This window comes from Emys orbicularis, chromosome 24 (genome assembly GCF_028017835.1).
Source record: "Emys orbicularis isolate rEmyOrb1 chromosome 24, rEmyOrb1.hap1, whole genome shotgun sequence".
NCBI classification, from domain to species: domain Eukaryota; kingdom Metazoa; phylum Chordata; order Testudines; family Emydidae; genus Emys; species Emys orbicularis.
Window position 1 is genome coordinate 4,411,585 of NC_088706.1, and position 27,550 is coordinate 4,439,134.

The 27,550-nt window shown below is 59.0% G+C and overlaps 1 protein-coding gene across 1 annotated transcript in view; it reads left to right on the plus strand.

Moving 5' to 3' along the window:
* The window catches only part of LOC135894261 (protein unc-13 homolog A-like), an 82,183-nt gene extending 58,132 nt beyond the window's left edge, over positions 1–24,051 (plus strand). Inside the window, 11 exon segments of the mRNA XM_065422324.1 lie at positions 3,080–3,203; positions 6,909–6,914; positions 9,774–9,812; positions 11,708–11,737; positions 13,872–13,928; positions 14,288–14,368; positions 14,727–14,874; positions 16,635–16,691; positions 21,355–21,447; positions 22,451–22,610; positions 23,763–24,051. Of these exon segments, the coding sequence (XP_065278396.1) occupies positions 3,080–3,203; positions 6,909–6,914; positions 9,774–9,812; positions 11,708–11,737; positions 13,872–13,928; positions 14,288–14,368; positions 14,727–14,874; positions 16,635–16,691; positions 21,355–21,447; positions 22,451–22,610; positions 23,763–24,051 (1,084 nt within the window).
* The last annotated feature ends 3,499 nt before the right edge of the window (positions 24,052–27,550 follow it).

The window sequence follows — 27,550 nt, forward strand, 5'->3', positions numbered from 1 at the left end:
TGTGTGTGTGTGTGTGTGTGTGTGTGTTTGTAGGGGCATGGTGTGTGTGTGAATGTGTGTAGCAATGTGTAGGGGCTTTGTGTGTGTGTGTGTGTGTGTGTGTATAATGATGTGTAAGTGCATTTTGTGGGGGGGGGGCTGCCTGTGTGTGTGTGTGTGTGTGTGTGTGTGTAGTGATGTTTAGGGACTTTGTTGGGGGGGTGCTGTGTGTGTGTGTAGGGGCTGTGTGGGTGTAAACATAAGAACAGCCGTACCGGGTCAGACCAAAGGTCCATCTAGCCCAGTATCCTGTCTACCGACAGTGGCCAATGCCAGGTGCCCCAGAGGGAGTGGACCTAACAGGCAGTGATCAAGTGATCTCTCTCCTGCCATCCATCTCCATCCTCTGACAAACAGAGGCTAGGGACACCATTCCTTACCCATCCTGGTTAATAGCCATTAATGGACTTAACCACCGTGAATTTATCCAGTTCTCTTTTAAACGCTGTTATAGTCCTAGCCTTCACAACCTCCTCAGGCAAGGAGTTCCACAAGTTGACTGTGCGCTGCGTGAAGAAGAACTTCCTTGTATTTGTTTTAAACCTGCTGCCTATTAATTTCATTTGGTGACCCCTAGTTCTTGTATTATGGGAATAAGTAAATAACTTTTCCTTATCCACTTTCTCCACATCACTCATGATTTTATATACCTCTATCATATCCCCCCTTAGTCTCCTCTTTTCCAAGCTGAAGAGTCCTAGTCTCTTTAATCTCTCCTCATATGGGACCCATTCCAAACCCCTAATCATTTTAGTTGCCCTTTTCTGAATCTTTTCTAGTACCAGTATATCATTTTTGAAATGAGGAGACCACATCTGTACACAGTATTCGACATGTGGGCATACCATCGATTTATATAAGGGCAATAATATATTCTCAGTCTTATTCTCTATCCCCTTTTTAATGATTCCTAACATCCTGTTTGCTTTTTGACCGCCTCTGTACACTGCGTGGCCATCTTCAGAGAACTATCCACAAGGACTCCAAGATCTTTTTCCTGACTTATTGTAGCTAAATTAGTTCCCATCATATTATATGTATAGTTGGGGTTATTTTTTCCAATGTGCATTACTTGACATTTATCCACATTAAATTTCATTTGCCATTTTGTTGCCCAATCACTTAGTTTTGTGAGATCTTTTTGAAGTTCGTCACAGTCTGCTTTGGTCTTAACTATCTTGAGCAGTTTAGTATCATCTGCAAACTTTGCCACCTCACTGTTTACCCCTTTCTCCAGATCATTTATGAATAAGTTGAATAGGATTGGTCCAAGGACTGACCCTTGGGGAACACCACTAGTTATCCCTCTCCATTCTGAGAATTTACCATTAATTCCTACCCTTTGTTCCCTGTCTTTTAACCAGTTCTCAATCCATGAAAGGACCTTCCCTTTTATCCCATGACAGCTTAATTTACGTAAGAGCTTTGGTGAGAGACCTTGTCAAAGGCTTTCTGGAAATCTAAGTACACTGTGTCCACTGGATCTCCCTTGTCCACATGTTTGTTGACCCCTTCAAAGAACTCTAATAGATTAGTAAGACATGATTTCCCTTTACAGAAACCATGTTGACTATTGCTCAACAGTTTATGTTCTTCTATGTGTCTGACAATTTTATTCTTAACTATTGTTTCGACTTATTTGCCCGGTACCGACGTTAGACTTACCGGTCTGTAATTGCCGGGATCACCTCTAGAGCCCTTTTTAAATATTGGCGTTACATTAGCTAACTTCCAGCTCTCACTGCTTCTTTTACATGGTTGTTAAGCCACGGTGGCTCTTTTTTAGTTCTTTTACTGTGTTTCTTAATTTGGGGTATACATTGAAGTTGGGCCTCTATTATGATGTCTTTAAAAAACGCCCATGCAGCTTGCAGGGATTTCACTTTAGTCACTGTACTTTTTAACTTCTGTTTAACTAACCCCCTCATTTTTGCATAGTTCCCCTTTTTGAAATTAAATGCCACAGTGTTGGGCTGTTGAGATGTTCTTCCCACCACAGGGATGTTGAATGCTATTGTATTATGGTCACTATTTCCAAGCGGTCCTGTTATAGTTACCTCTTGGACCAGCTCCTGCGCTCCACTCAGGACTAAATCTAGAGTTGCCTCTCCCCTTGTGGGTTCCCGTACCAGCTGCTCCATGAAGCAGTCATTTAAAGTATCGAGACATTTTATCTCTGCATTTCGTCCTGAAGTGAAATGTTCCCAGTCAATATGGGGATAATTGAAATCCCCCACTATTATTGAGTTCTTAATTTTGATAGCCTCTCTAATTTCCCTTAGCATTTCATCATCACTATCACTGTCCTGGTCAGGTGGTCGATAATAGATCCCTAATGTTATATTTTTATTAGAGCATGAAATTTCTATCCATAGAGATTCTATGGAACATGTGGATTCACTTAAGATTTTTACTTCATTTGATTCTACATTTTTTCACATATAGTGCCACTCCCCCCACCCCCCGCACGACCTGTTCTGTCCTTCCAATATATTTTGTACCCCGGAATGATTGTGTCCCATTGATTGCTCTCAGTCCACCAGGTTTCAGTGATGCCTATTATATCAATATCCTCCTTTATCACAAGGCACTCTAGTTCACCCATCTTATTATTTAGACGTCTAGCATTTGTGTACAAGCACTTTAAAAACTTGTCACTGTTTATTTGTCTGCCCTTTTCTGATGTATCAGATTCTTTTTTATGTGAATGTTTATTATCCTCCTCCATCCTCTGCTCCTGACTAGAACCTGGAGATTCTCTATCATTAGACTCTCCCCTAAGAGAAGTCTCTGTCCGAGCCACATGCTCCTCTGCAGCAGTCGGCTTTCCCCCATCTCCTAGTTTAAAAACTGCTCTACAACCTTTTTAATGTTGTGTGTGTGTGTGTGTGTAGCGATGTGTAGGGACTTTGGGGGGGGTGTGTGTGTAGGGGCTGTGTGTGTGTGTGTGTGTGTGTGTGTGTAGGGGCTCTGTAGATGGGGGGCGGGTGACATGCCCAGAGCCCAAGTCCATCCTCTCCCTCCCCGGCTCTGTTCCCAGCCTGACTCTCTTCGCCAAGATCTGCGAGAAGACGGTGCTGAAGCGGGTGCTGAAGGAGCTCTGGAAGCTGGTGATGAACACCATGGAGAAGACCATCGTCCTCCCGCCGCTCACCGACCAGACGGTGAGTCCCGGGGGGCGGGAGCCAGGACATGATGAGCAGGGAGGGAGGGACACATGGGCACCCTCCCCTGAGCTCCAGGGTAGGCCTGGCGTGGCAGAAGCTCAGCTGGAGGTGGTCTGCTCCGGTGCACCTGGCACCGCGTGAGCCTGGGCACCGCACGCTTAGTGGGGCGGCGCTTCATCCAGAGCGCGCTTGAGCTCGCTAGCTCCAGAGCTCAATCGCGGAATGAGGGGCTCAGCACCACCCTCCCCTGCCCAGGACGTTTCCAGATCACTCTGGCGGGGGGGAGGGAACTCCCCCAGCGTTTAAATGCCCCGAACGACACCTGGGAATAAGGGTCTGGCTGGAGCAGCGTGTCCCCATCTCACCCCTCTGCCCTGGCCCAGTGTGCGCAGCGAGGGCCCCTCCACGGGGCATAGCACGGCGCACCATGGTACATGGAGGCAGGAAGTCGGGCCTCCCACTTCAGCAGCAGAAGCAAAACCATGGTGCCCCCAGGGCCGGTGCTACCATTTAGGCAAACTAGGCGGTTGCCTAGGGCGCCAAGATTTGGGGGCGCCAAAAAGCGGTGCCCCCAATTTTTTTTTACATCGTTCCTACGCCCCCTCCCCGAGCGCGCGGTCGCCGCTCCACTTCTCCCGCCTCCCAGGCTTGCAGCACCAATCAGCTGTTTGGCGCCGCAAGCCTGGGAGGGGAGGAGAATTAGAGCGGGGGCGGCGTGCTGGGGAGGAGGCGGAGCAGAGGTGAGCTGGGGTGGGGAGCTGCCACACGGCTTCCCGGGGGGGGGAGGCTGCCGCGGGGGGGCGCCTCACGGCAGGGGGGGAGGCGGGGACAGAACATCGGGTTGGGTCGTCCCTGGGCGGGAGGGCGGGGGTGGGGAAGGAAAGGGGATGAGGGGGGGCATTTGCAGGGGGATTCCTGGGGGCCTCTGAGGTTTTCCATGTGTTGCATAAAGGGCCCGTAAGGTAGGTATAAAGAGCCCCCAGAGATGCCCCTGGAGTAGGCCGTGCTCGCAGCCCTGGAGCAAGGGGTGGATTGGGGGGAGAGCCGGGGAGCTCTTTCCTCCAGCCGTGGGAAGCAGTGTCAGGAAACACCGCCGCGCTGCTCTAATGAACCCCGGGGGCTGGAGAAGCCCCTGAACTGCCCCCCGAAGTGCAAAGATGGCTTAAAGTCCTCTTCATTCCCCCTCCCTCCTGATCCCAAGTGCAGCGACTGAGAACCGAGGCCAGAGGGACCGGGCTTGCTGCCCCATTTGACCGGAGCTTTTCCTTTCAATTTTCAGGCGTTCTGCAGGCTTTGGGCAGGTTTCCCCTTCAATGGAAACAGGCTGCTGAGGTTTCCTGAGAAGGCTGCTGGCCCATCCACTTAACTTTCATGCAGCTTTTTGCAGGGGAATTTCCTAGCCTAGCTTCAGTGTCCCAGATAATGGGAGATTTTCACTCCTGGGGAGCCTGCCGCAGGGGCTCACAGCTGCTCCCCGGGGAGATCTGCCCAGACACACAGATGCACAAATCCCTCTCGGAGGCGTGTGTTTTGGCCTTCCAGCCGGCTGCTCTCCGCCACTCCTGAGTCACTCCTACAGCTCCGCTGCCACCGCTGCTGTGCTGGGAACTGGCTCACCAGCAAGCTGATGGCGGGGATATTTTGAGGGGCCATGAGTCACAGGAACCCAGGCAGCAGAATGCCATGGAATCGCCTTCCCTCGGCATCAGAGGCTGCTTTCCGCTGCCAAGCTGCGGCACCCCCGGGAGTCAGCCCCGCCCGCATTTAGCTCAGCCGCCCTCGAACTAAGCAGGCTGTGCCCTTGTCACAGCTAACCAAAGCCCAGCTTGCTCCGTCTGCCTCTGGGGGACCCGTAAGACAACCCCAGAATGGTGCAGGGCGTGGTGGTGGCTGGAGGTCAGTGTTGATCAGTGGGAGGCCAGGGAGGCCTGTCCTGCTGGAGGTCGCTTGTTAAGGACCCCAGGGTGCATTTTGGAAGCCCATGGGGATAAGCCCAGTATGCTGCTGAGTTTCGGCATAGGTGATTCCCCATTGCACTTTCACTTGGATCTGAAATTCTCCATGTCCTGACTACACCCGTGCATAGCGTTGCTGTGCGCTGTTAAACAGCTGCCGTGTTACACTCCAGAGGCGGCTGCACTTTAGCGTTGAGTGAGCCCTGCTTGACTATGGTAGTTTAAGACGAGTGTTGGGCATTTTCAGAATGAAAGACGGTGATTCAGCCATTGTTAGCTACAGCTTGTGAGCAGTGGACATGGCCACAGGCTTATCTCCTTGAGGAGCAGGGGGCTCTGCCTCTGGCACCGTTGAGACACAAGGGCAAGGGCTGATTTATTCGAAAGGCCTCATAGGGGGTTAGATTGCTCCATGTTTTCCTTTTGTTCATAGCCCTTTATTGTGAGGTTGAGAACACCCCTTCCGGAATGGGATGTCCCAGTCCATAATGGACCAGCCTGGTTCCCCCCAACACAGACACACGCGCGCGCGCACACACACACACACACATACACATGCGCACACACACTATTGTTCTGAAGGTCCAATAAGGCCCCATCAGCGGAAGAGGGGGGGATCCTGGCTGCTGGGGCGGAAGTCCATGCTCCCCAGTGCAGGGAGCCTGGTGGGACCGAGATGGAGAAGATGCGCTAGGTCGGCCTAGTCCATCCTCAGCTGGGGTCATTAATCATCCCTTGGCCCTGCCCGCTATGACGTGACCCGCTCAGCAGGGCTCCCCCCCCCCATAACGTGTGCATCGCACGGCTTCTGCTGAGTTCCTTGTCACCGTTCCTTGGGCAGAGAGCCTGCCCTCCCCAGAGCCAGCCGGGACGAGGCTGGGCGCTGGGCTGGGAGTTGGGGTCTGGGCCCCACCGGCTCAGCGAAAAGAAATGGGGAGGAGGGAGATCAGCCTGTGCGATGGCCGCCGTTCTCTGACCGCGGGGCACGGGGGGGGGGGGGGGGGGAGGTGGAACGTGGCAGGGTGGGATTGCTTGTGGCGCTAGGGAGGGACAGCGGTATGGGGGAGGGGGCATGTTTTGGTTGCTGCTGGCTTTATTATTCCTGGTCTGCTGTAGTCACCTCTCCAGAGTCCCTGTCACTGGGGGTCCCCCCCCCCTCCAGTGTCCCCATCGCCAGGGATCCCCCCTCTAGTCCCCGTCACTGGGGATCCCCCCTCTCCAGTGTCCCCATCGCCAGGGATCCCCCCTCTAGTCCCCGTCACTGGGGATCCCCCCTCTAGTCCCCGTCACCAGGGATCCTCCCGCTCCAGAGTTCCCATCGCCAGGGATCCCCCCCTCTAGTTCCCATTGCTGGGGATCCTCCCGCTCCAGAGTCCCTCTCGCCAGGGATCCCCCCTCTCCAGTTTCCCCATCGCCGGGGATCCCCCCCTCTAGTCCCCATCACCAGGGATCTCCCCCCATCTCCAGAGTCCCCATCACCGGGGCTCCCCGCCTCTATTTCCCATCGCTGGGGATCCTCCCGCTCCAGAGTCCCCATCACTGGGGATTTCCCCAGCTCAGCCCCTTGCGCCCTGGCGCTCTGGGTCTGCCGGGGGGTTATTTCTGGGGGGTGCATGGGGGGAGTGGGCCCGGTGTTTGGCGGTGGTGAGGCCGGCCGTGGGGGACAGGGGAGGCAGGAAGGCGGGTGTGCGTGACACTCATGTGACGGTTGTTCTCTCCAATTGTTCCGCTCCCCTCACAATGGCAGATGATTGTAAGTACGGCAGCTCCCTGTCTGTCTGTCTGTCTGTCTGCTGTGTGTCAGTTCTGATCTCAGCCGGTTATTGTCTTGTGTGGCTGCCCGCGCCCCCTCCCCGCCCCCCCCCCCCGCTCCGTCCCCTAGTGACCCCACCTCTGTCGCCCCCTGTTGCTCAGCTGCTCCTCGTCCGCCTCCTGTGCCCAGATCTGTAGGGCGAGCCTGTCCCCCAGGGGCCGGGCAGCGCCGTGGAAACTCACCGTGGCTGGATCCGGTCGGGGGACAATGTGGCAGGGAGAAGGGGGTGGAAGGAAGAGATGTGAGGTCCTTAGGGACAGCTCCTCTGTCCAGCCTCGGCAGCAGGCTGGTGCCCTAGTGATGGAGGCCGTGATGGGACCTGCATTCTCGTGCCCACAAGCCCCTTGGCGGGGGCTTTGGTGGGTTTCTTTGCCACGTGCTGCATTGGGGCTAAGCGGCTGGTTCCCTCCCAGGCCCAAGCAGCCCAGCAATGGCCCATCTCTATTTAAGGGACTGTCCTGCAACTCCTAACAAAGAGCCCTTTCCATCCTCTTCTGGGGCTTGGCGTGACGCCCCTTTGGTCTGTTAGCAACCCGTGTCTCTGGGCTCTGTCCTTTAGGAGAAGGGGGCGGTGCAGAGAGGGCTGGGGGGCGGGAACCTTGAACCTGGGGGCCCCAGGCACTGCAGGGTTGCAGTCCAGCTGGTGTTCAGAGCAGCGCGGAGTGGGATGGGGTTGGGGGGAGGGGCTGTGTGAAATCCCGCACTGAACCCCTCTGCGTTTCCTGGCCCAGGGGGTGCGGGGAAGGCAAATGGGTAGCAGCGTTTCAATCGCTAGCAAACCAGGCTGGGCCAGGCCTAGGTTGCTGCTCAGAGCGTGGGAGTGAGAACCAGGCTTCCCTGGCAGCTCTTCCCCGCTCTGCCACTGACAGGCCGTTTGACCTTGGGCGAGGCACTGCCCCTCGTCGTGCCTCGGTTTCCCGAGGTGGGTGACGAGACTGAGCTGCGTCTGAATGGAAATGTAAGGGCTCTCCTAGGGGTTATTACTGAGCGAAGGATCACTGAGAGTGAATCAAGTGCGCTTAACTAGGTGCCCTACACGCATTTGTCCTCTGAGCAGATGTTCACAAGGCCCAGCGCCTGACTTCAGTCATCGGTGCCTGTTCAAAGCGCACTGTCAGTTCTTCCGTTTCACCGGCAATGGCCTCAAGTGGTTAGAGCGGGGGCTGGGAGCCAGGACGCCTGGGTTCCATCCTCAGCTCTGCCGCTGGCTCAGTGCGCAGCCCTGTCACCCAGGGAAGTGGGAGCTGGAATGCTTTAATAGTGAGTGTCTGGGGCTCGCGAGGGCATCGGAAATGCTACTAGCGAAGGGCTGTTCGGTGTCAGGCATTTTAATGCCCTTCATATTGTTTTTCGGCCCCCTGCCATGCTGAATTCCCCCCTTGCCCCCTTTTCTTTCCGCTGGAGTTTGAGACGCTTATTCAGGTTTAGTCCCTGCGGTGTGGGATCCAGCCCAGGTCCGGACACGGAGCCTAGCTCGCCGCCGGAGAGGCAACCAGTGCTAGGCACAGCCAGCAGGCCGAGAGCCCTTGGTGTTTTGGGTGGGTCCTACCAAATTGTGGCATTAGCTGTTCAGCTGCTGAGGCGATGGTGACGGTGCGGGGCTGATCCTCCCCCTGAGACTGTAGCTCTCTAAAGGGGATGACCTTGCGTCCGAGCGACTCGCCATTGTCCGTCTGGGGCTCGCCGTTGCTAGGGTAGGAAGAGGAGCTTTGCACGAGATGGGGTAGCTGGCTGGTTAAAGACCCTGAGTGGAGGCCAGGCAGGCGGTACCTGGCCTACAGCATGGTCATGGGCCCCCTGCCTGCTCTCTGCTAGGGAGCTCCGGAGAGAAGAACGCCTAGTGCAGGCCGCCTTCGGCTTGTGTCCCCCCATCCTGGGCAGGCCACTCGGGGCAGGGCGCCTGCAAGGGTGATGTGACCTCTGCTGCTTGGCTTCTCCAGCTCCCCCCACTGTACAGCAGTGTGGATTCCCGAGCCCCCGTCCCACCTGGGGATTTTTGTCCTTTCTGGATGCCCACCTCCCCACTGCCCTCTCTCTGCTCCCCCAGCTCAGCTGTGGTGTCTTGCATGATCCCAGCCGTGCTGCTGTGAAACCTCTTTCGAAGGACACTCCTACAGGAATCTGGCAGCTCGCCCCTTTGCTGGGAATGGGCATGCCCCCCTCCTCCTTCACCAGCTGGGACCCCTGCCTCCTCCCCTCCTTTTTAGCTGGCTGTAAAAGCAGCATCACCCAGCACTGTTGCCTTGCTGTGTCCAATGCCACGATCACCTCCAGGGGCCCACAGCGGGAGAGGCCTAGCAGGCAGGTGGGATGTGCCCCCCGATCCACTCCACCCCCTCCCACAGACCCATCAGCCTCCCCGAGCAGCAGGGGCCGGGGCAGAGTCTGACAGCTGGGGCCTGACCTCGGGCCGTGAATCCCTCGGAGTTAGGAGCCTGACCGCCTTAAGGCCAAGTGACGGGCAAGGTATTGTCGCTGCAGGGAAGGGCCCCTCGGATTGCTGGGGAGGTGCCTGAGGCCCCCCCCCAAAACACCCCCAGCCACACCCCCACTGTCACCGTCATAGGTTAGGCCTGGGACTAGCCCAGGACGGGATTGTTGCGAGAAGCAGCCATATGTCCTCCTTTGGCAGTCCCTCCCCTTGTGTATCCCCAGCTGCCAAAGCCCCCCCGGGCTGCGAGGGAAGGGGGGGTGGGGAGGGTCAGTCAGTGCATCCTTCCCCTCCAGCGAATGATCACACACACACACACCCCTGCACCTCTCTGGACCATTGATCGACTTCTGACGTTGTTTCTGCAGGGGACGCTCTTGAGAAAACATGGCAAGGGGACAGAGAAGGTAACTAGCCCTCTGGCTTCTTTGACTGTCTGCGCTAGCCGTGTATCGCCCCACCCCCACCCCTCCCCAGCTCAAATCAGTCTGCCAGCCCGGCTGCCTATTGCCTGGGGACCTGGGTGTCGTGCTTCACATGTTGTGTCGTCCGGATGTGCATTGTGCGTGTGTGTGTTGTCGTACAGAGGTGTAGTTGTGTGTTGTGTTGTCTGGGTCTGTATTGCCCGGGGATGTATGTGTGCATGAGCAGTTACACGGGTAGGTGTTTTGGGGGGAGTCTGTGTATCTCGGGTGGGCTGGGGATACCCATGCATGTGGCATCCAGGCTGGGGAGGCAGTGTCTTGCCGTGGCCGGGGGAGACTGGCCCCCGGGAGCTGGAGCAGAGCAGGTGGGTGCAGAGAGCCAGGTTTGCTGCAGGTCAGATGAGCCGCAGGGGGGTCGGCCCAGCTGTGGCACTAGCAAGGCATCTGCGTGGCTGTACCACAGCCCAGCCCTACCCTTCCTGTGGATTTCATGGTCTGGCTCCTATGGTTAGAGGGGACAGAGCTGCCCGCCCACGGCCCCGAGTCCTGGAGAATGAGGAACCCTGGGGCTTTGGGGGAAAGGCAGCAAAGCCCGTCCTCTGCGGAATGCCAGGGCCGATGCACCTCCAGCGAGCCCGGCGGCACACGCCTGGCAGGGCCCGATCTGCCAGCAGTGGCAGGCAAGGCCATTATGAAGTGAGCTGTCTGCTGTAGTAAACTGGCCAGTTGTGGAGCAGCATGTGTTGGGGTGCGAGACAGTGGAAAAGAGAGTGTGTGTGTGTGCGCGCGTGTGCACATAGCAGAGGGGCTATTTGATGCCATATTGAGGTGGGGGGAGCCTTTCTGCTCCTGAGGCCGGCTAGCCGGTAGCGGCTCCTGCAAAGTGACCTGTAGCGTCAAGGCGAGGAAGGCAGGAGTCCTGTGGCACTCCGCTGTGCATGGGAGCAGATGCCAAGAAGTGTCCACTCCGGGTGGGCACAGAAATCCAGGTCCTCCAAACGCTTGCTCTGCCCAGCAGGCTGTAGCCCAGGTGGTAAATCGCGCCTCTCACTGGGACAGGGGCAGGTCAGGCCTGGCCTGGCTTTTCATGCCCACCTGCAATGGGTTTTGTCTAAAGCGCAGCAGCCCTGGCTAGCCAGCTCCCTAGCGTGAGTGACAGTACCACTGCCCGTGGGCGCAGCTCTTCGCTGGCTGTGTGGAGTGCCCGGAAACATTCACCTGGGCTGGGGAGGGAAGCAGCAGGGGGCTGGGAGCCAGGACTCCTGGGCTCTTTTCAGCTCTGCCACTGATTTGCCATGTGATCTCGAGCAAGCCACAGCCTTGCTGTGTGCCTCAGTTTCCCCAGTAGTAAAACAAGGCTACAAGTAGTGAGAGGTTGGTGGATTAGTGCCTTGTACAGGGCTTGGAGACCCTGGAAGGGTATCGTCATCAGGTGCTTCCCCCTACTCACCCCAGGAAAGCAAACGGAGCCCCATAATACCTGTGATGGGGAGGGGGGGGCCAGGGTAGACTGCCTCCTGTAGCTGCCATCACACTCTTGCAGGTGGGGCTGCGTGAGAACTGATGGCCTCATCACAGGTATTTCCTAAAGTCTGCAAGCGGCCAGCGGAGCCCTTTCGGGGGTGGAACAAAACTCTGTGAGCACCACGGGCCAGCTCCTCTGCTGGCGTGCCCTGGCGCCAACACAAACAGCACCAATTTACCCCAGCAACGAATTGGGCCCAACGCTTGCTGCGTCTAGAGGCGAGGCCACGGGGGCCGATCCCGCTCGGGCTGGCGGGCTTGGCCCTGGTGATGTGCTCCGGGGGATGGGTCCGTCCTCGGCCGGGTCGCGTTGCTGACGATGATAACTATATCCCATGCTGTTCTCTCTCCAGAGCAGGGTGAAGCTGCCCAGTCACACGGATGTAAGGAGACTCTTTTATTCTAAGCTTGCTTGGTTTTGCTCTCTCTCCTCTGTGCCTCGTGCTGTTGTTTTCTCACACCCCTGCCCCATCCTGTGCCCCCCAGGGACAGTGTCTTGTCGATCTCTCTGCTGAGTGGGGCTCAGCTCGCTGACCTGCCTGCATGCTGGGGTGTGAGGCCGGCACGGGAGGGTTAATGGGGGCCCATCTGCTGACAAGGGCTATGGAAACATTGTTGACTGGGGCAGGGTGTATATGCAGGGCTAGGCCCTGCTCGCCCAGCAATCCAAACTCTGCAGAAGGAAGTGGGGTCTAATGGTTAGAGCAGGAGATGGGGGTCAGGACACCTGGGTTCTTGCCTGGCTCTGGGAGGGACGAGACCTAGTGGTTAGAGCAGGGGACTGGGGGTCAGGAGTCATTCCTGGCTCTGACTCAGTGTGAGCCACTTTCAGGCGGTGCCCTAGTCCGCCCCACTGCGCACTGGACGGGCAGCTGGGTTTGTTAGTCACTGGGGGGAGCGAAGGGCTCTGGAAGGCGCTAGGGAGGTTGTTGCCGTTCCTTCAGCTGCTCCGTGGGGGCCCTGCAGATCGTGAGCTGGGCCCGAGAGCAGTGACTTCTCCTGCCCACCCCGCCACGTGCAGGCCGCAGCCTGATTCACCCCAGGCCTGGCTGGGCTGGGTTTCCTTTGTTGCGAGGGGCTGAGGGGAGCAGCCCTTTGAAAGGGGCACTGGGTGGGGGGGGACCGTTCCCCTGTGAGATCCCCCCCCCCCCAAGGGATGTCAGCTTTCACGAGCCCCAGCTCTGATGAACCTGTCGACCGGCGCGTGGCCAAGGGGTGCCCGCTCCAAACTGGCATCAGGAGCCCATAGCACAGAACTGGTGTCAGGGAGGCAGGCAAGACGCTCAGAGGCGTGAGCATCACATGGCCCCTTAGGGCCCCCAGGGGGCCTAGGCTGGTCCCTGAAAACTCAGCAAGCTGGACCTTCCTCCTCCAGTCTGGAACCTGTCACCTGTGTGTCGCCTCCCAGCCCCTGTGTGTCTCCGCCCCGCGTCACCCACTCTCGCTCCTTTCCTGTTTAAACGTCCTCTCTTCCTTTGCCCTCTCTGGCTCGTTGCTCTGTGGGGACGGAGGGGAAGGGGGAAGCGAGGTGGGTGTCAGACTGTCTCTCTGACCTCCCCCGCCCCCACCCTGAGCCCCACGTGTTGGCCCTGGGGGGTTAGGGGCGAACGTTGGACTCACGCACGTCAGAATCAGGAGCCGGGGTGGGGATGCTGCGGCAGGGGGTCAGATCGTGACTCAGACGCGCTGGGGGGCTGAGAGGCACCTTGTAGGCCACGGAAGTTGAGCGAGTGTCCTGGGGGGCCATCCAGGCGGGGGCCAAGGCTCGTCTCTTAGGCAGCCTGCAGGTCAGGGAGGGAAGGACTCCACCCCTCCTGCCCGGAGTCGTGCCTGGCCAGGGCAGCCACCGGGGGCCTGCCCGGGGCGCCAGGGAGAACAGCTGCTGCTTTGTAACCAGCGAGTCGGGCATGGGGCTTAGCTCCTCCCCAGAGGCCCACACCTGCCCTGGGCAGGGTGCGAGCTCCGTGCAGTGGGAGTAGGCAGGGGAGGCGGAGCTGCGTGCAGTGGAGGGAAGGCAAGCACCTTGCACTCTCCAAGCCCAGCGGGTGGAGGGGGCGCTGCACACGCACCCCACCCCCCAAATCATTTGGCCTTATGCTCCGGGGGCGTTCATTAACATCAGCCCGCGTGAGTCCCAAACGTCTCTGGGGCTATCCAGCAGGGGGTGGGGCCTGGGGACCCTGCCAGGCAGAGAGCTGCCAACTCGCTGCTTCCTTGACACAAATATAGGTGAGTCCATTTTTCCACATGCTGGCTGGTCCGTCTGCCGGGCGGAGCCCCAGGCCTATTGGCTGCTCATGGCAGGGGGAGCTGGTGAAATGAGTGCAGGGAAACCCACAGGGCACTATTCACACACATCCCCCGCCCCCCGTTCTATACCCCAGTATTGTCCCTCCTCCGCACTGCCCTGCGATCCCCTGCCAGCCGTTCTCTCCTCCAGGCGCTAGTGCCAGCCAGCACAGGGAAGGATCGCTTTCAAGCCTCTTTGCCGTTTGTTCTCTCTCTTGTGTGCTGCAGGGCACCCAGATGATCTTCAATGCAGCCAAGGAGCTGGGGCAGTTGTCCAAACTGAAGGTAAAAGGAACAGGACAGCGCGGGTCTAGTTAATCGCTGGGTGAGGCTGCTCCTCCCCAGAGGTCAATTAGCCAGTGATTGTAATGCCGGGATATAGGAGTAGCACCTGGAAGTCTCTTTAGCTTATCAGAGACGGCGTTAATATAAAGCAAGAAACCAGGCTAATCAGGCACCATTAAAAGGATCTGGTTTAGTAACTGAGAGACATCAGTCACCTGTCCTCCCTAAAGCATCAATCACCTGTCACCCCAGCTTCGTGAGGGAGTGGGGGAGGAGGCAGGCACACCGTCCGGGCTCTGCCTGGCTGGGAACTGGCGTGATACAGCCCTGGCTATCACTGAGTGACTCGTTCGTTTCAGGACCACATGGTGCGTGAGGAGGCCAAGAGCCTGACCCCCAAGCAGTGCGCCGTGGTGGAGCTGGCCCTGGACACCATCAAGGTAAATCCGTGCCGTCTCCCCTGCACCTGGCCGGCTGCCTGCCCACCTTTCCCTCCTGCTAACAGGTGGGATAAATGCAGTCTGGCGAAGCCCCCGTCTCTGGGCGTGGCGACATAAGAGGTGCCCGCACCATCCAGCCAGGGAACTGCAGCAGAATGCCCCATCTGCCCACGACAGCACCGTGGCACGGACGAGAAGCGGAGACCTCCCTGCTGGGGTGTTCTGGGACTGTGCCCACAGTAGATTGCTCACCATGCTGGCTCCACAGGTGGCTGTCCAGCCATGCCCACCCGTGCCCAGAAACCCCACATGGCTCCCTCCTGACCCGGTCTCCTCCGTCTCCCCCCCCCCCCCACAGCAATATTTCCATGCGGGAGGAGTGGGGCTGAAGAAAACCTTCCTGGAGAAGAGCCCTGACCTGCAGTCGCTGCGTTACGCACTGTCTCTGTACACGCAGGCCACCGACCTGCTCATCAAAACCTTCGTGCAGACCCAGTCGTCTCAGGGTAAGAGACACCACGGCCCCTTTCACACAGCGCCCGCCAAGGGCTGCCACAGCCGCTGCATCCACCTGCTTGACTGGTGTCCTGGGTACCTCCACCCAATGGCTTGGGTGCATCCGGGATGGGGGCACCTGCCCAGCCCAGTGCACTGGGTGCCACCCGGCGTGCCGGGCATGCCTGTGGGGAGGGCACCTGCTGTGGGTGCATCCTGCTCTTCCTCGGGTAGCAGTGAAATAGGACGCGAGCTGCAGTGGGGCATCAGCACACAAAGGACGCAGCCCTGCCTGGGGTGCTGGAGAGTTGGTGGGCAGGGGGCAGCGGTGGCGGGGCATCTTTGCCCTGGCACTGCTATGCCACCCGCTAGGGAGAGGGGCCGAGAGCCCCCAGGCCAGCAGCCTGGCACCTGTTCTAAGTGCTACATGCCCCTACGGCGCACACCCAGCAGGGGAATCTGGGGGGCCGTGCAAAGGGATCCTGCGGGACTCCCAGGAATAGCAGCTGTGCTGGCTGCGTCCTGCAGGCCCAGGCTCCAGGCCCAGGGGAACCAACAGCCGGGGCAGCGCTGGGGCAGTAGGGGGCCTTCCCAAGGTAGCCACTGGTTTTGGTGCTGCAGCTTTTGGGAGCTCAGCCTGGTGCCTGATTGTCAGAGGCACCCAGCCCCCCTGCTCCCTTTGGCGTTATGGGCCACCAGCACCCCCAAAAATCAGGCCCCGGGTGCCTCCAGCCAGGCACCCCAACTCACTGGCCACTTCCAAAAATGTTTAAATAAAATGTTCAGCATGCCCCAGGAGCACTGGGGGATGGACCCCGTGTGCAGGGCCCAGCTCGGAAGGGGTTAACCCTGTTGTGTCACTGGGAGCTCCACATGCAGTCCCTCTCCCAGACCACAGCCACCAGCACTGGTTCCTGCCTCGCATCCAGGCCTGTTCCGCTTCAGGTTAGCACAGGGAGCTCCCCCTGGCCCGGACCACTGGGGGAGGGGAAACCGAGTCAGGGACGGGACTCTCCAGACGGCAGAAGGAATTCCAGTGCTGAACAGCGCAGGCAGGCCCTCTAGTGTGTGCCATTGCTTCATCCGCATGGGCACCGGCCAGGCACTGCAGGGGCTGGGGGGAGCCCTGGCAGGCGTCGTGGGGAGTTTGTCCTGTCTGTGCCTCCCGTCTGGTGGCCGAGCGGGGTGTGCAGAAGGGGCTGTGCTGGGAGATAGTAATGCTGCCTGCTCCCCCTTGGCAAGGGCCATGTGCATCCACAGGGCTCCAGTGCCTCGTTACTGGTGGTGGATCGTGTGATTCATTTGCTAGTTGGACAGGTGTCCACAGAACCGCCCTCCCAATCGGTGCTAATTAGCCCCCAGCCGGCAGTAACGACCTGTACGAAAGCACCAGGGATCCGGGAGTAACAATGCAGCGAAAAAAGCCCCCTCCCAGCCAGGGCAGTGCCCACGCCTGCTGGCAAATTCCACAGACCGCGGGGGACCCCAGCTGACGCTGGCCCCAAATTGCTCAGACCCTCCTCCTGGAGGCGTCCTGCTCCCAGCACACCCCCGCCCCCCGCTGTCTAACACAATGTCGCTGTAACGTCTTGTTTTGGATTCTCTAGCTGCAGCTGGCGCCTGTCTGCGAGATCTGATCTCTTTCTCTGTTGTTTTTCCTCCCTATTTTTCAATGTTTCCCCTTTGCCTTCCCTTACACGTGCTCTTTCTCTCTCTCCTTTCTCTCCTTCCTCTCTCTTCCCTGTCTCTCTCCTTTTTACCTTTTTACTAGTCCATGGTGGAAAAGGTATTAGGTTTACCCTTAGTGAAGAAATTTATCCTGAGAAGGGTACGTCTAACACTTCCGAACCCTGATGCACCCGTCCTGAGCACCCCCACCTCCAACCGGCCAGAGCTAGTAACAGTCCCTCCAACCCCGATTGGGGCGCAAAGGCCTGGAGAGCTGGGAGGATGGGGAGGGAGTGTCACGTGGCTTACGGGGTCCTGTTCATTCAGGGCTGGGGAATGCCTGCTCTAAAAGGCCGCTGGGGACGGGGAGAGAGGAGGTGGCTGTGTCTTGCTTTCCAGCCAGACCCCAAACCTCCCTCGGCCCCACAAATGGGCGCTTCTTCCCAACTCCCCTCCCTTCAAGTCGTCCCTTCTTGGCCGCTGGCTAGACTCCTAGGCCCAGATGCTCCAAGGCACCTCACTCGATGAGAGCTGGCCTTCAGTCCGCACTTGCCCTGTTGAAGTGGGCGGACTTGCCAACTAACTGAGGGTAAACCCAGCCGTGGTGTGTCTCACTGACTCGCTGCGGAGGTGGCCCCAGGGAGGGTCATTAACTACGGGAACAGCCTACCGAGGGATTCGCTTGCAGTCTCTACACCTAGACTGGGGGGCTCAAACTAAGATCTCTAGCTCAACCACAAGCTGTGGGCTGGATGCAGGAATCAGTGGGTAACGTTCTAAGGCCTGTGCTCTGATCACAGGGGTCTCTTCTGGCCTGTGAATCTAGGTCACTGGGCGTTGATCCCAGGGACCCAAGGGCTCGGTTGTATTCTGCCTCTGCCAGACCCCCTCTCCCACCAGAGCAGGCATTCACAGCACTCACACGGGGGTGGGAAGTGAAGGGGAGCCGCACGAGGTTTCTCCTCCCCGCCCTCACGATGAGATGGCTGCAGCGAGGAACCGAGAGCTCCCTCCCGGAGCTCAGCTGCCTCCAAGGATCCAAACAGTTGGGGAGAAAATGGAGCCGGGGCAGGGTGTGGGAGGTGGAGATCAGAGCCAGCCCAGTCCAGCCTCAGCCTTTAAAGACCGGGCTCCAAAGGGAGCCGAGGGGGCCCAGATGCGGCCAGTGGCTCACCAGCCTCACGGAGACTCTTACTAGCCTTGCTCCGGGTGCAAATAAGTCCTGCCCGCCTTAAGCAAGTGGAATGACTGCATCAGAATGCGGGGGTGGGGCTGCCCCATTCCCCCCCCCCCCCCCATGCAGCTTGGCCCCGCCACTTGCATTCCAGCCCTCGCGTGTTGGTGCCATTCGGCCTGGCGCAGGGGTCACTGCGGTGTGTGTTTCCCATGCTTGCATTGAGCACAGAGATGGTCGCTCCTCCCTCCCTCGGTTTATGGACTGAGCGAGTCTCAGCATGCGACTCCGGGGGCCGGTGGGGGATGGGGGTTATTGTTTTAGTTCGGTGCAGATCTGGAGGGAAAAGACAAAGAGACACGAGTGCGTCTGTTTGGCACGCAGGGGCCAAAGGCTATGGATCCAGAGAGGTTCCCCCTCACCCCACCCCCACCACCTTTGGAGCAGCAGTGGGGCCCGGTCCCATCACCTCCCCCTTTGAGATGAAGCTGTATGCGCCAGCCACCTCCCGTCCACCACAGGTCCTTTGAATCCAGCAGCTTCAGTGCTGCACCACAAACCTCTACCACTTGCGCTACAGGAGGAGCTCCGGTAGCTGTTAACAGTAGTAGGCTGTTATCCTCTACCATGCACCCATTTGGCCATTAGGTTACAGGGCCCAGGGCACACGCTGTGTGTATGAGCAACGTGGCTGCGTGGGATAGAGGCTGAGAGTGACCCCTTCCCCAACAAGGGGGGGGCCTTCAGTGTGGACCCCCTCAAAGGCGGTCTCACTGCTCCCTTCTTTCTGCCCCCCCCCCGTCACCAACCCAGGCAAGTCAGTAAAGGCCTATGCACAATGCCCCCCCGCCCCCCCAGCTGGCTGTACCTCGCCCTAATCCCGGGGAGCTGGATTCCCATTGGGGCTGGCGAGGGACTCCGGCTCTGCGATCCATGGTCTTTGCTCATCAGACTCAAGCCCTGCAGAACAGGACAGTTCCCGCGTTAGCCTTTCCTTCTCCGCCCGGGTTGTTTTCCATGATGGTTTGGAAGATTCCCTCCCCCGCCGCCATTTAAATGTCTTCCCCCCACACCCTCCCCAGTTGGACTGAATTGTTCATCATGCACCTGCCCCCAGCCTCTCTCCCCTCCCCCCACCTGCATGCAGAGCCCCAAGGAACCCTGTCTGGACCGTGAGCTGTCTTGCAGGTCAGGCTTTGCCTGTGGGGTAAAGAGGGAGGCAGCCTTTGCGGGGTAGGATAGGGTGTGGGGGAGCTGGGGGATGGGCTGGGGAGGTGCTGGTGGGCTCAGGTCACATGAGCTTGTGCGCTGCTAGTCTGGGACTGTGGCATTCTTGGAGGTGACGGGGATCGTCAAGGAGAAGCTGCTGCCAAAAATCAGGCAGGATCTAGGCTGATGGATCCAAGCAGCCCCCGGTGAAACGTGACGGGTGGGCTCAGCTTAGCCGATAAGACTCCCCCCTCCTGCTCCCCCACAGCTCAGCAGAGCCGTCAGTGAGAGCGCTCCGACTCCGGGGTTGCCTGTGTGTCCTTATGTGACGATGCAGTTCTGGCGGGACCCAACTGAGAGTGCCAATTCAGGTCAAATTGCTAAAACAGGGCAGTTACAGCCCTAGGCTGGGGTTTTTCCACCTCTAAGGCAAACCAAACCAGCCAGACTAAGAGGACTTTGGTCTCACCCCACTGGCTAACCACAAGTCACAAGCAATTCCCTTAGACACTCCAGTTTCCCAGTATCAGCACCAGGGCCACTCGTTATGGGGATAAATGGTTATGAAAACCAATACCCCAGTAAAAGAAAAAAGGTTCTCCTGATCCCATAGGACCAAGCCCCAGCTCCAGGTCAATATACAAATCAGATCTTACCCACGAATCACGCTGTTGCCAATCCTTTAGAATCTAAAATCTAAAGGTTTATTCGTAAAAGGAAAAAGATAGAGATGAGAGCTAGAATTGGTTAAATGGAATCAATTCCATACAGGAATGGCAAAGTTCTTGGTTCAGGCTTGCAGCAGTGATAGAAACTGCAGGTTCAATTAAGTCTCTGGAGTACATTCCCAGCTGGGATGGGTCATCAGTCCTTTGTTCAGCGCTTCAGTTTGTAGCAAAGTTCCTCCAGAGGTCAGAAGCAGGATTGAAGACAAGATGGAGGAGAGGCATTAGCCTTTTTATAGTCTTTTCCAGGTGTAAGAACACCTCTTTGTCCTTACTGTGGAAAACTACAGCAAAATGGAGTCTGGAGTCACATGGGCCAGTTCCTGCATACTTTGCTGAGTCTCAAGGCATATTTGCCTTCTCTCAATGGGTCAGTTGTATAGCTGATGGTCCTTAATGGGCCATCAAGCAGGCTAGGCAGAGCTAACACCAGTTTGTCTGGGATGTCACCCAGAAGCATAGCATAAGTTTGAAATACAGACAGTATAGAGCCAATATTCATAACTTCAACTACAAAATTGATACACACATATAGACAGCATAATTATAACCAGCAAACCATAACCTTGTCTTAGACACCCCATTTGACCCCCCCTTTATACAAGATTTGGTGCCACTACAGGACTTTGGTTGCAACCATGTTCTATATGATCCCAGATTATGTCAATAACGTCACACCTTAGCAGGGCTCTCCCCTGGTAGCTCTCTGGGACAGGAGCCCCTCGGCCCCACGGGCAGCCTCCTCCGCTCCGGGGCACCATGTAGCAGGTGGGGATGGAGCAGCCTCACTCGCTGAGCCCAACCTTCCTGCGGCCAAAGTCGAGTCTCTTCCCAGGGACTCATTAGAATAGAACAAAAACGTCGTAATTGGCCCTCACTCAGCCTTCTGCCCAGAGGCCCGGCCTCAGCCCCCGGCTGAGCTACAGGGTATGAAGCCCGTCCCGTCCCATCCCCAAAGCCGTGAGCTGCCCCCTGTGACTTATGGCTCAATAGCGGAGCGATTTTATTATTGCAATTAGCTTGGGCTCTGCCGTTTTCTACGGTTCATGGTGAAAAGAGCCATGAACCCCCCTCCTGCCCTGGCCGACGGGCGGGGAGCGGAGCGCTGGCTCCTGCATATCATTCTGAATGCATTGGCAAGGCGACGCTTTCAGCCTCTGCAGCGAGGAGACGGTTCCTAGGCGGGCTGGGCTGTCACGTGCGCAGGGCTGCCTGGGCGTCTGGCGCCGCACAGCAGAGTGGGAGAAGTGCGGGCTCAGGACTCCTGGGTTCTAGGCCTGGTTCTGCCACTGCCTTGCCGGGTGCAACTTGGCCATGACACGGGCATTAGCGCCGCGCCTTCCCGTGCAACCCGAGAGCAGCCTCACGTTGTGTGAGGCACGATCCAGGCACCGGGGTAGCGACAGCCCCGGAGACACTCCAGCCATGCGAGGACAATGGGACGACCACCGTGCTCCTTTCACCGGGGCCCTGCTTGGAGCGAGGGGAAGGCTGCAGCTGTCTCTCCACAGCCCCCGGGCCGGCTCACGCTGGCAGTGGGCGGGAAGGGGAACAGGAAAACACTGCTGAACATGTGGCGGGGGGAACCCATGAGCAGTTGTCTCCTCGCTGCCCAAGCTGGTGACCTGATTCCTCCAGCAGGGTGGGCCCAACTTGGCCTGCCGTGTGCTTGGCTGGAGGGGGGACTCATGCCTTGCCTTGCCGTTGCGGAGCAGGAGCTGGCGTGGATGACCCAGTCGGGGAGGTGTCGATCCACGTGGAGCTCTTCACTCACCCTGGCACCGGGGAACACAAAGTCACTGTCAAAGGTTGGTACCCGGCGTGGGGCATGCCCAGCGCTCTGAGCACAGGGGGGAGGCAGGGTGCCAGGGTGTCACGGAGTCCCCAGGCGATGCTCTGGAATTGCTCCCCACAAAGCCAGTCAGGACGTTGGGGAGCCTCCTCTCCCTCGGAGCAGACTGTCTTCAGGGCAAGAAGCTCACACGGCTTCACCTCCTGGGTCTGACCTTGGAGCATTCAGCATATGCCCCTCCGTGCGCTTCCCACAGCGAGTCCGCCCAGGCGGGGAAGCCAGAGGGTCCTGCACCCCCACTTTGCAGTCAGACGTGACTCTTAGCCAGCCAGTAAAACAGAGGTTTATTAGATGACAGGAACATGGTCTAAAACAGAGCTTGTAGGTACAAAGAACGGGATCCCTCAGCCGGGTCCATTCTGGGGCCCAGCGAGCCAGACAACCCTGTCTGCACTCACTCCCCGTCCCCAGCCAGCTCCAAACTGAAACCCCCTCCAGCCCCTCCTTTCTGGTCTTTGTCTCTTTCCCGGGCCAGGAGGTCACCTGATCTCTTTGTTCACCTTTAGCTATCCCCTTGCAGGGGGGAAGGGCCCCAGCCATTTGTTGCTAGGGGAGAGAGTGCCAGCCATTTATGCACACTGGCCTTTATCCCACCACCTAGAGACTTAAGAAATGCCTAGGGGAAACTGAGGCACCCACACAGTATTTAGAGGAAACATTAAGCGCAGTCCCACTTCGTCACACAGGGGTACCCTCCTGGCTCTTTGGGGACATGCACATGCCTGAACCCCTTCAATAGCCCTACGTGGCCGGCCCAGGACGCTGCCCTGCCGCCAGGGTTGTTGGGGGATGGGCAGGAGTGAATCACCTGTGGCCACATTGACATTTCAGTTGCCAAAGGCCAGGAGCAGACAGCACTGCCTGGTCTGGGCTGCCCCCTTCCCTCCAGCCCTCCCAGTGCCCCCCATCCTCCCCATGGCCCCAAGCCACCAGCTGACGCACCCTTTCCTTTCTCGCAGTCGTGGCTGCTAATGACCTCAAGTGGCAGACGTCCGGCATCTTCCGGCCCTTCATCGAGGTCAACATCATCGGGCCCCATCTCAGCGACAAGAAGAGGAAATTTGCCACCAAGTCCAAGAACAACAGCTGGGCCCCCAAATACAATGAAAGCTTCCAGTTGTGAGTGGCTTTGACACACATTTCAGTTCCACCCCCTCCCCCGATAGACCAAGATCTTATGAGCGAAGCAGGGCTGGGCTGGGCTGGGCTGCAGTGGAAAATGAGCTGCACGTGGGAGGGGGTGATTCAGTGATGGCTGTGCTGCTCTCTGAGTCAGCTGATGCACTAGGGGGCGCCATGCTGTTCAAAGTGCCACCTCGGGCTGGTCAAAAATGGTCTGTCTACGATGATTTTTGATGGCAAACTGGGTTTTCGACTAAATGAAATTTTTCACAAAAATGGTCTGTGTTCTGCACAGAGCACTGGGACTATATCTCCCATGATGCACCACCTCTCTCCCGCCAAGAGGGAGACCATGGTACACTATGGGAGATGTAGTCCAGGCAGGGAGACCCACCTATAGAAGAGAATGGGCACATGAAGCTCCTGAACTATTTCTCCCATGAGTCACCACGGCTGGGGCTCCCATGATGCTCTGCTTCCCCGCTGTAAGGAGGGATACCGTGGGAGTTGTAGTCCAGCCAGGGAGCCCTGCCTGTAGAGTAGAATGGGAGCGTGAGGCACCTGAACTACAGCTCCCATGGGGCACTGCAGCACCGTTTCCAAAGTCAGAAAATTTGAATTTTTCTCCCCACGTTGCTCCGCCATCGCTGGAGTCAGACTCCATTAAACGTGACCATCACTATGAATTGTTGCCATTTTCCCCTAGTGATTATTAGTTACAATTAATTATTCAGCCAGCTGTGGTTCCACTGAAGCGCTCACAGCACCAGGTTTGGTTTCTGGTAAGAAGTTTTTAGCCCTGGAGGGGCTGCGGCTCCTCCAGCCGTTGGGAACCTCACCTTGCGGTCAGCAGCGTTTTCCCTTCTCTCCGAGCCAGAGAAGGCCACACTGGGCTGGGGCACAACCCCCACTGCCTACGCACCTGCTGTTGGGGACCCAACAGCTGCCAGGGAGAGGCAACCACCAGTGTCCCAGGGTCTGGGGGCCACATTCCTTCCTCCTGGTGACCAGCTCCGCCCTGCAGTTCCCCCAGCCCTAGGCGGATTCCTGGGCAGCGAAGCGCCAGTGCCCCGGTGCATGCAGCGGCCGGTGCGCAGGCCCCTGCGGGCGGGGCCGGTAACCGTGTCCGTCCTCTTCCCTCCTGCGCAGCACCCTGAGCAGTGAGACGGGCCCCGAGTGCTATGAGGTGCAGGTGTGCGTCAAGGACTACTGCTTCGCCCGGGAGGACCGCACGGTGGGCATCGCTGTGCTGCAGCTCAAGGACATCGTGCATCGGGGCAGCTGTGCCTGCTGGCTGCCCCTGGGCCGGCGCATCCACATGGACGACACGGGCCTCACTGTCCTGCGCATCCTCTCGCAGCGCAACAACGACGAGGTGGCCAAGGAGTTCGTCAAGCTCAAGTCAGACACGCGCTCGGCCGAGGAAGGCAGCAGTTAAGGGCCTCAGCAGGTGTAGAACATCCCCAGCACCACCCCCCTCCTGCCCCTTTTCTACAGCCTCCTCCAGCCACGTAAAAGCCATACAGGTCGTCCACAGCCCCCCCCACCAGATAGGGAAGGGAGCCCCCCCCCTCCGGGAAGCCCTTGCCCCAAGCAGGATCCTGCTTCCCAATGCCAAGGATCGAAGCAGGCACTCTGTGCCCCTCCCTGCATCCCTGGGCTGCAGTTCAAGGGCACTGCTCCAGCTGCCATGGGGCAGGGAAGATGCAGCCCCCAGGGAGCGCAAGCTGCCCTCACGGCTGGCAGGGGTGGACTTAGCGCCTCTTCCCGAACCTGTTTCTGTCACGACAGATGCTGGGAGAGGCAGAAGCCGAGGCCTGGAGCGAACCGTGAGGCAGGAGCGTTTGAACAAACGTGAGCCACCCAGTATGGCCACAAGGTTGGCACAGCACTGCCCTCAGCTTCCAAGGGGAAGCAAGGCTAGATCCCAGCCCCCCCACACTCATCCCTGAGCTCCAGGAGAATCACCCTAGCTGGTAGCAGTATAGGGGACATGCCACATTGGTGAGTAGGTTGATTCCCTCCAGCAGGAGGCAGCATCACATGTCCAAACTGCCCTGTGGTCATGGCAACCTCATTCAGCACTAGAGATTAGCCAGGCAGCAATGGGCACAGGGAGATGGAGTCGGGCTCCCTTCAAGGAGCGTGGCTGCTAAGGCCACACACGGGCCAGCGTCAGCCTGCTCCAGCTGGCGGCTCTGGGAGTCCATAGCGTGCCACAAGCTGAGTCCACACTAGCCAAGCCCTGGGCAGGTGGCTCAGAGGGCTGGGGCCGAGCTCGTCCACCCAGGCCAGCAGCAGGAGGGTGCTAGCAGGAAAGCAGGGCAGGGGAAATGTGAACCAGGACCACTGCCAGGTCCCTGCCACGGGGCTGCACACACGTGGGGCTGCGTCACGCTAAGGAACCCGGATCCCAGCTCTAACCTCCCTCCCGGGCGGGCTCAGAGACCAGCACAGCTGGGAGGAGGCAGCGCCTTGTGCTGCTAGGAACTGGTCCCGCTCCCAGTTTGCAGCTGCCCGGCAGGATCCTATTGCTGAGCCAGCGTCCCTCCCAGGCAGCGCCTGCATTGGGACAGGGATGTGCAAACCCCATCTCCCCCCACTCCCCGCAGGCAGCCCTTCCTGGGGGGCTGAAGCAGGGTAGCCTCCCTGGGCGAGAAGGCACAGCAAAGGGGGGGACTCAGGGTCAAGGGCCTGTCCTTGCCGTCCTGCGTGGGGGAGCAGGTGAGTAAATGAACCCCGGGTGCCGGCCGGTGGAGGCGAGAGGGAGTGAAAATGGGGCCGCAGCCTGGGTGCAAGTGAGTTAGCTGCAGCAGGTGGGACAAGGGGAGGCACCTGAGGAGGTTGGGTCACTTTACAGGATAAAAGGCAAAATATTTCTGCCAGCCCCAGCCCTGGTTCCACCGGGGAGAGCGGCACAGGCCCGTGATTCCTGCCTTGGCCTCGTGCTGAGTGGCGGGGGGGGTGCTCCCAGCCGGTAGGCGGCGGGACTCTCACGCTGGCCCAGGGTGCTTGAAAAGCAGTGGGGCAAAGGTCCCTGCCCCCTGCCCCTGCTTGCTCTGCACGTAGCGCTGCAAGGGCCCTAAACCCTTCGCTGCCCCCCACCCGGGAGAGCTCTCGCCGCCCCCGGCCTGGCCGCAGGGCCAGGGCTCAGGCCTGTTCTCCAGCGATGCTCAGAGCGCAGGGGGTGGTGCGTGGGCTTTATCTGCTCCCTGGCACAGCCTGAGCCCAGCTGTGCCAAGAGCCCCCCATCCGCTGTGCGTGGCTGGCCGAGCCATGGCCCTGTGAGCCCTGCGCTGCCAGCCGGAGTGAAACCCCCTCCTCTACCCAGGAGAGTGCCAACGCCGTCGCTTTCCGGCGGGGACCACGCCGCCCTCTTCCATGCCCCATCCTTTCCCGGCAGCCTCGTGGGACCCCATCCCCACCTGCATGGCAGCTTCCAGCCCTTCCCGCCCCCACGTGCGCCGCTGGCCAGGGGGGTGAGACGACCTTCGCCCACGGTCACGCCCAGCCGTGGAAGGGGCACAGCAGTGGGGCCGGGCCCAGGGGCAGCAGTTCCTGATTTAGCAGAGCCGAGTGCATGGGGCCCATAGGCCAGGGTGGGCTCCAGAGTCTTTGCCACGGCCCCGGCAGAGAGGCCTGGGCACGCAGCTGAGCCCGGGGGAAGGGCGTGCTCTGCGCTCAGAGGATTTCAGGCCCCAGCCAGAGCCAGCAGCTACCACGCCCCTGCCACGGAAAGCCTGGCCCGGCTCCGTGGGCAGCAGCTGTCCAGGAAGGCCGGATCCTGCAGGCAGAACAGCCGCAGGTCAGGCCAGAGGCAGAGCTAACCCCACTCGGGGCCCTGGGCCAGGGCTTGGTGCCAACCTCCCCAGCGTCTCTTATGCTCACTCCCAGCAGCCCCAGTGACTCAGCACCGCCTGGGCCCTGCTTACGCAGTGACAGCTCTGGCCACGTGCAGGAGCTGACGAGGGGCCCGAGTGACAGGAGGCTCCCCACCCACCCCCTCTAAGGGCTTGATTCAGACCAGGCACTGCGGTGCCCATGCAACGCAGCTAGGCCCAGCGTAGTGGGGGGAGGCCCAACCCGCTGCTCCTCGCGCCAGCGCAGGCCTCTCGTCCCTGTCCGTGGCATGCAACCGTCTACCTCCCCGCAGGCAGAATGGGGGCACAGCAGCCTCCACGCACAGGCCCCAGTGCCCCCCTCCCTGCCCTGCCAGGTACCAGCCTTGGCAGCTGTGGTTTGAGTTGCACCAGGGAGCTGTGCCCAGGGAGAGGGGGCGGGACGGCCTGGCCCCCGCAGACAGCTCTGTAAATATGTAAATAGCTGTAAATACAGACGGTTTTTCCGGGTTCTTTACCCGACTGCAACAGCTCCGAAGGGCTATCGCGTCAGACCACGGCCATACGGCGCAGGGGACGGAGGTGCAGCCTTTGTGACCCAGGGGCACTGCCCCCAGCCCCGTGCCCTGCTCACTCGTCCATGGGCCCTCAGTCCTCCCCCCACCCCCGGCAAAGGCACAGCCTGGTCCCAGCCCCCTCCCCTTAGAGAGGAACCCCAAACCCAGGCAGCTGCCCCCGACTCTGTAAACACCCACCAGCCCCTTCAGCGCCTCCAAGAACAGAGTCCAGTGCAGGCTCCTGGCTCGGACCATGGCCAGAAGCGGATACCCGAGAGGAAGGGGCAAGAGCCGCTACTAGCTGCTGTGGGACTCTGCCCCCCCCTTCCTGATCTCTTAATAGATGGGGAGTTTTAATATCCCCCCCCCCTTCACTCGCTGTTCTCACTCTCCCTGGCTGGTCACTTCTGAGCCAAGAGCAGCTGCCTCTCCCCCCCCCTCATTTCAACCCCAGCCCCATGCTGAGCAGAGGGGCTGGTAGCTGGGCCTCCCCGGCCAGATGCACCAGGGGGGGCTAGCAGAGGTAGGGCTGGTTTCAGGG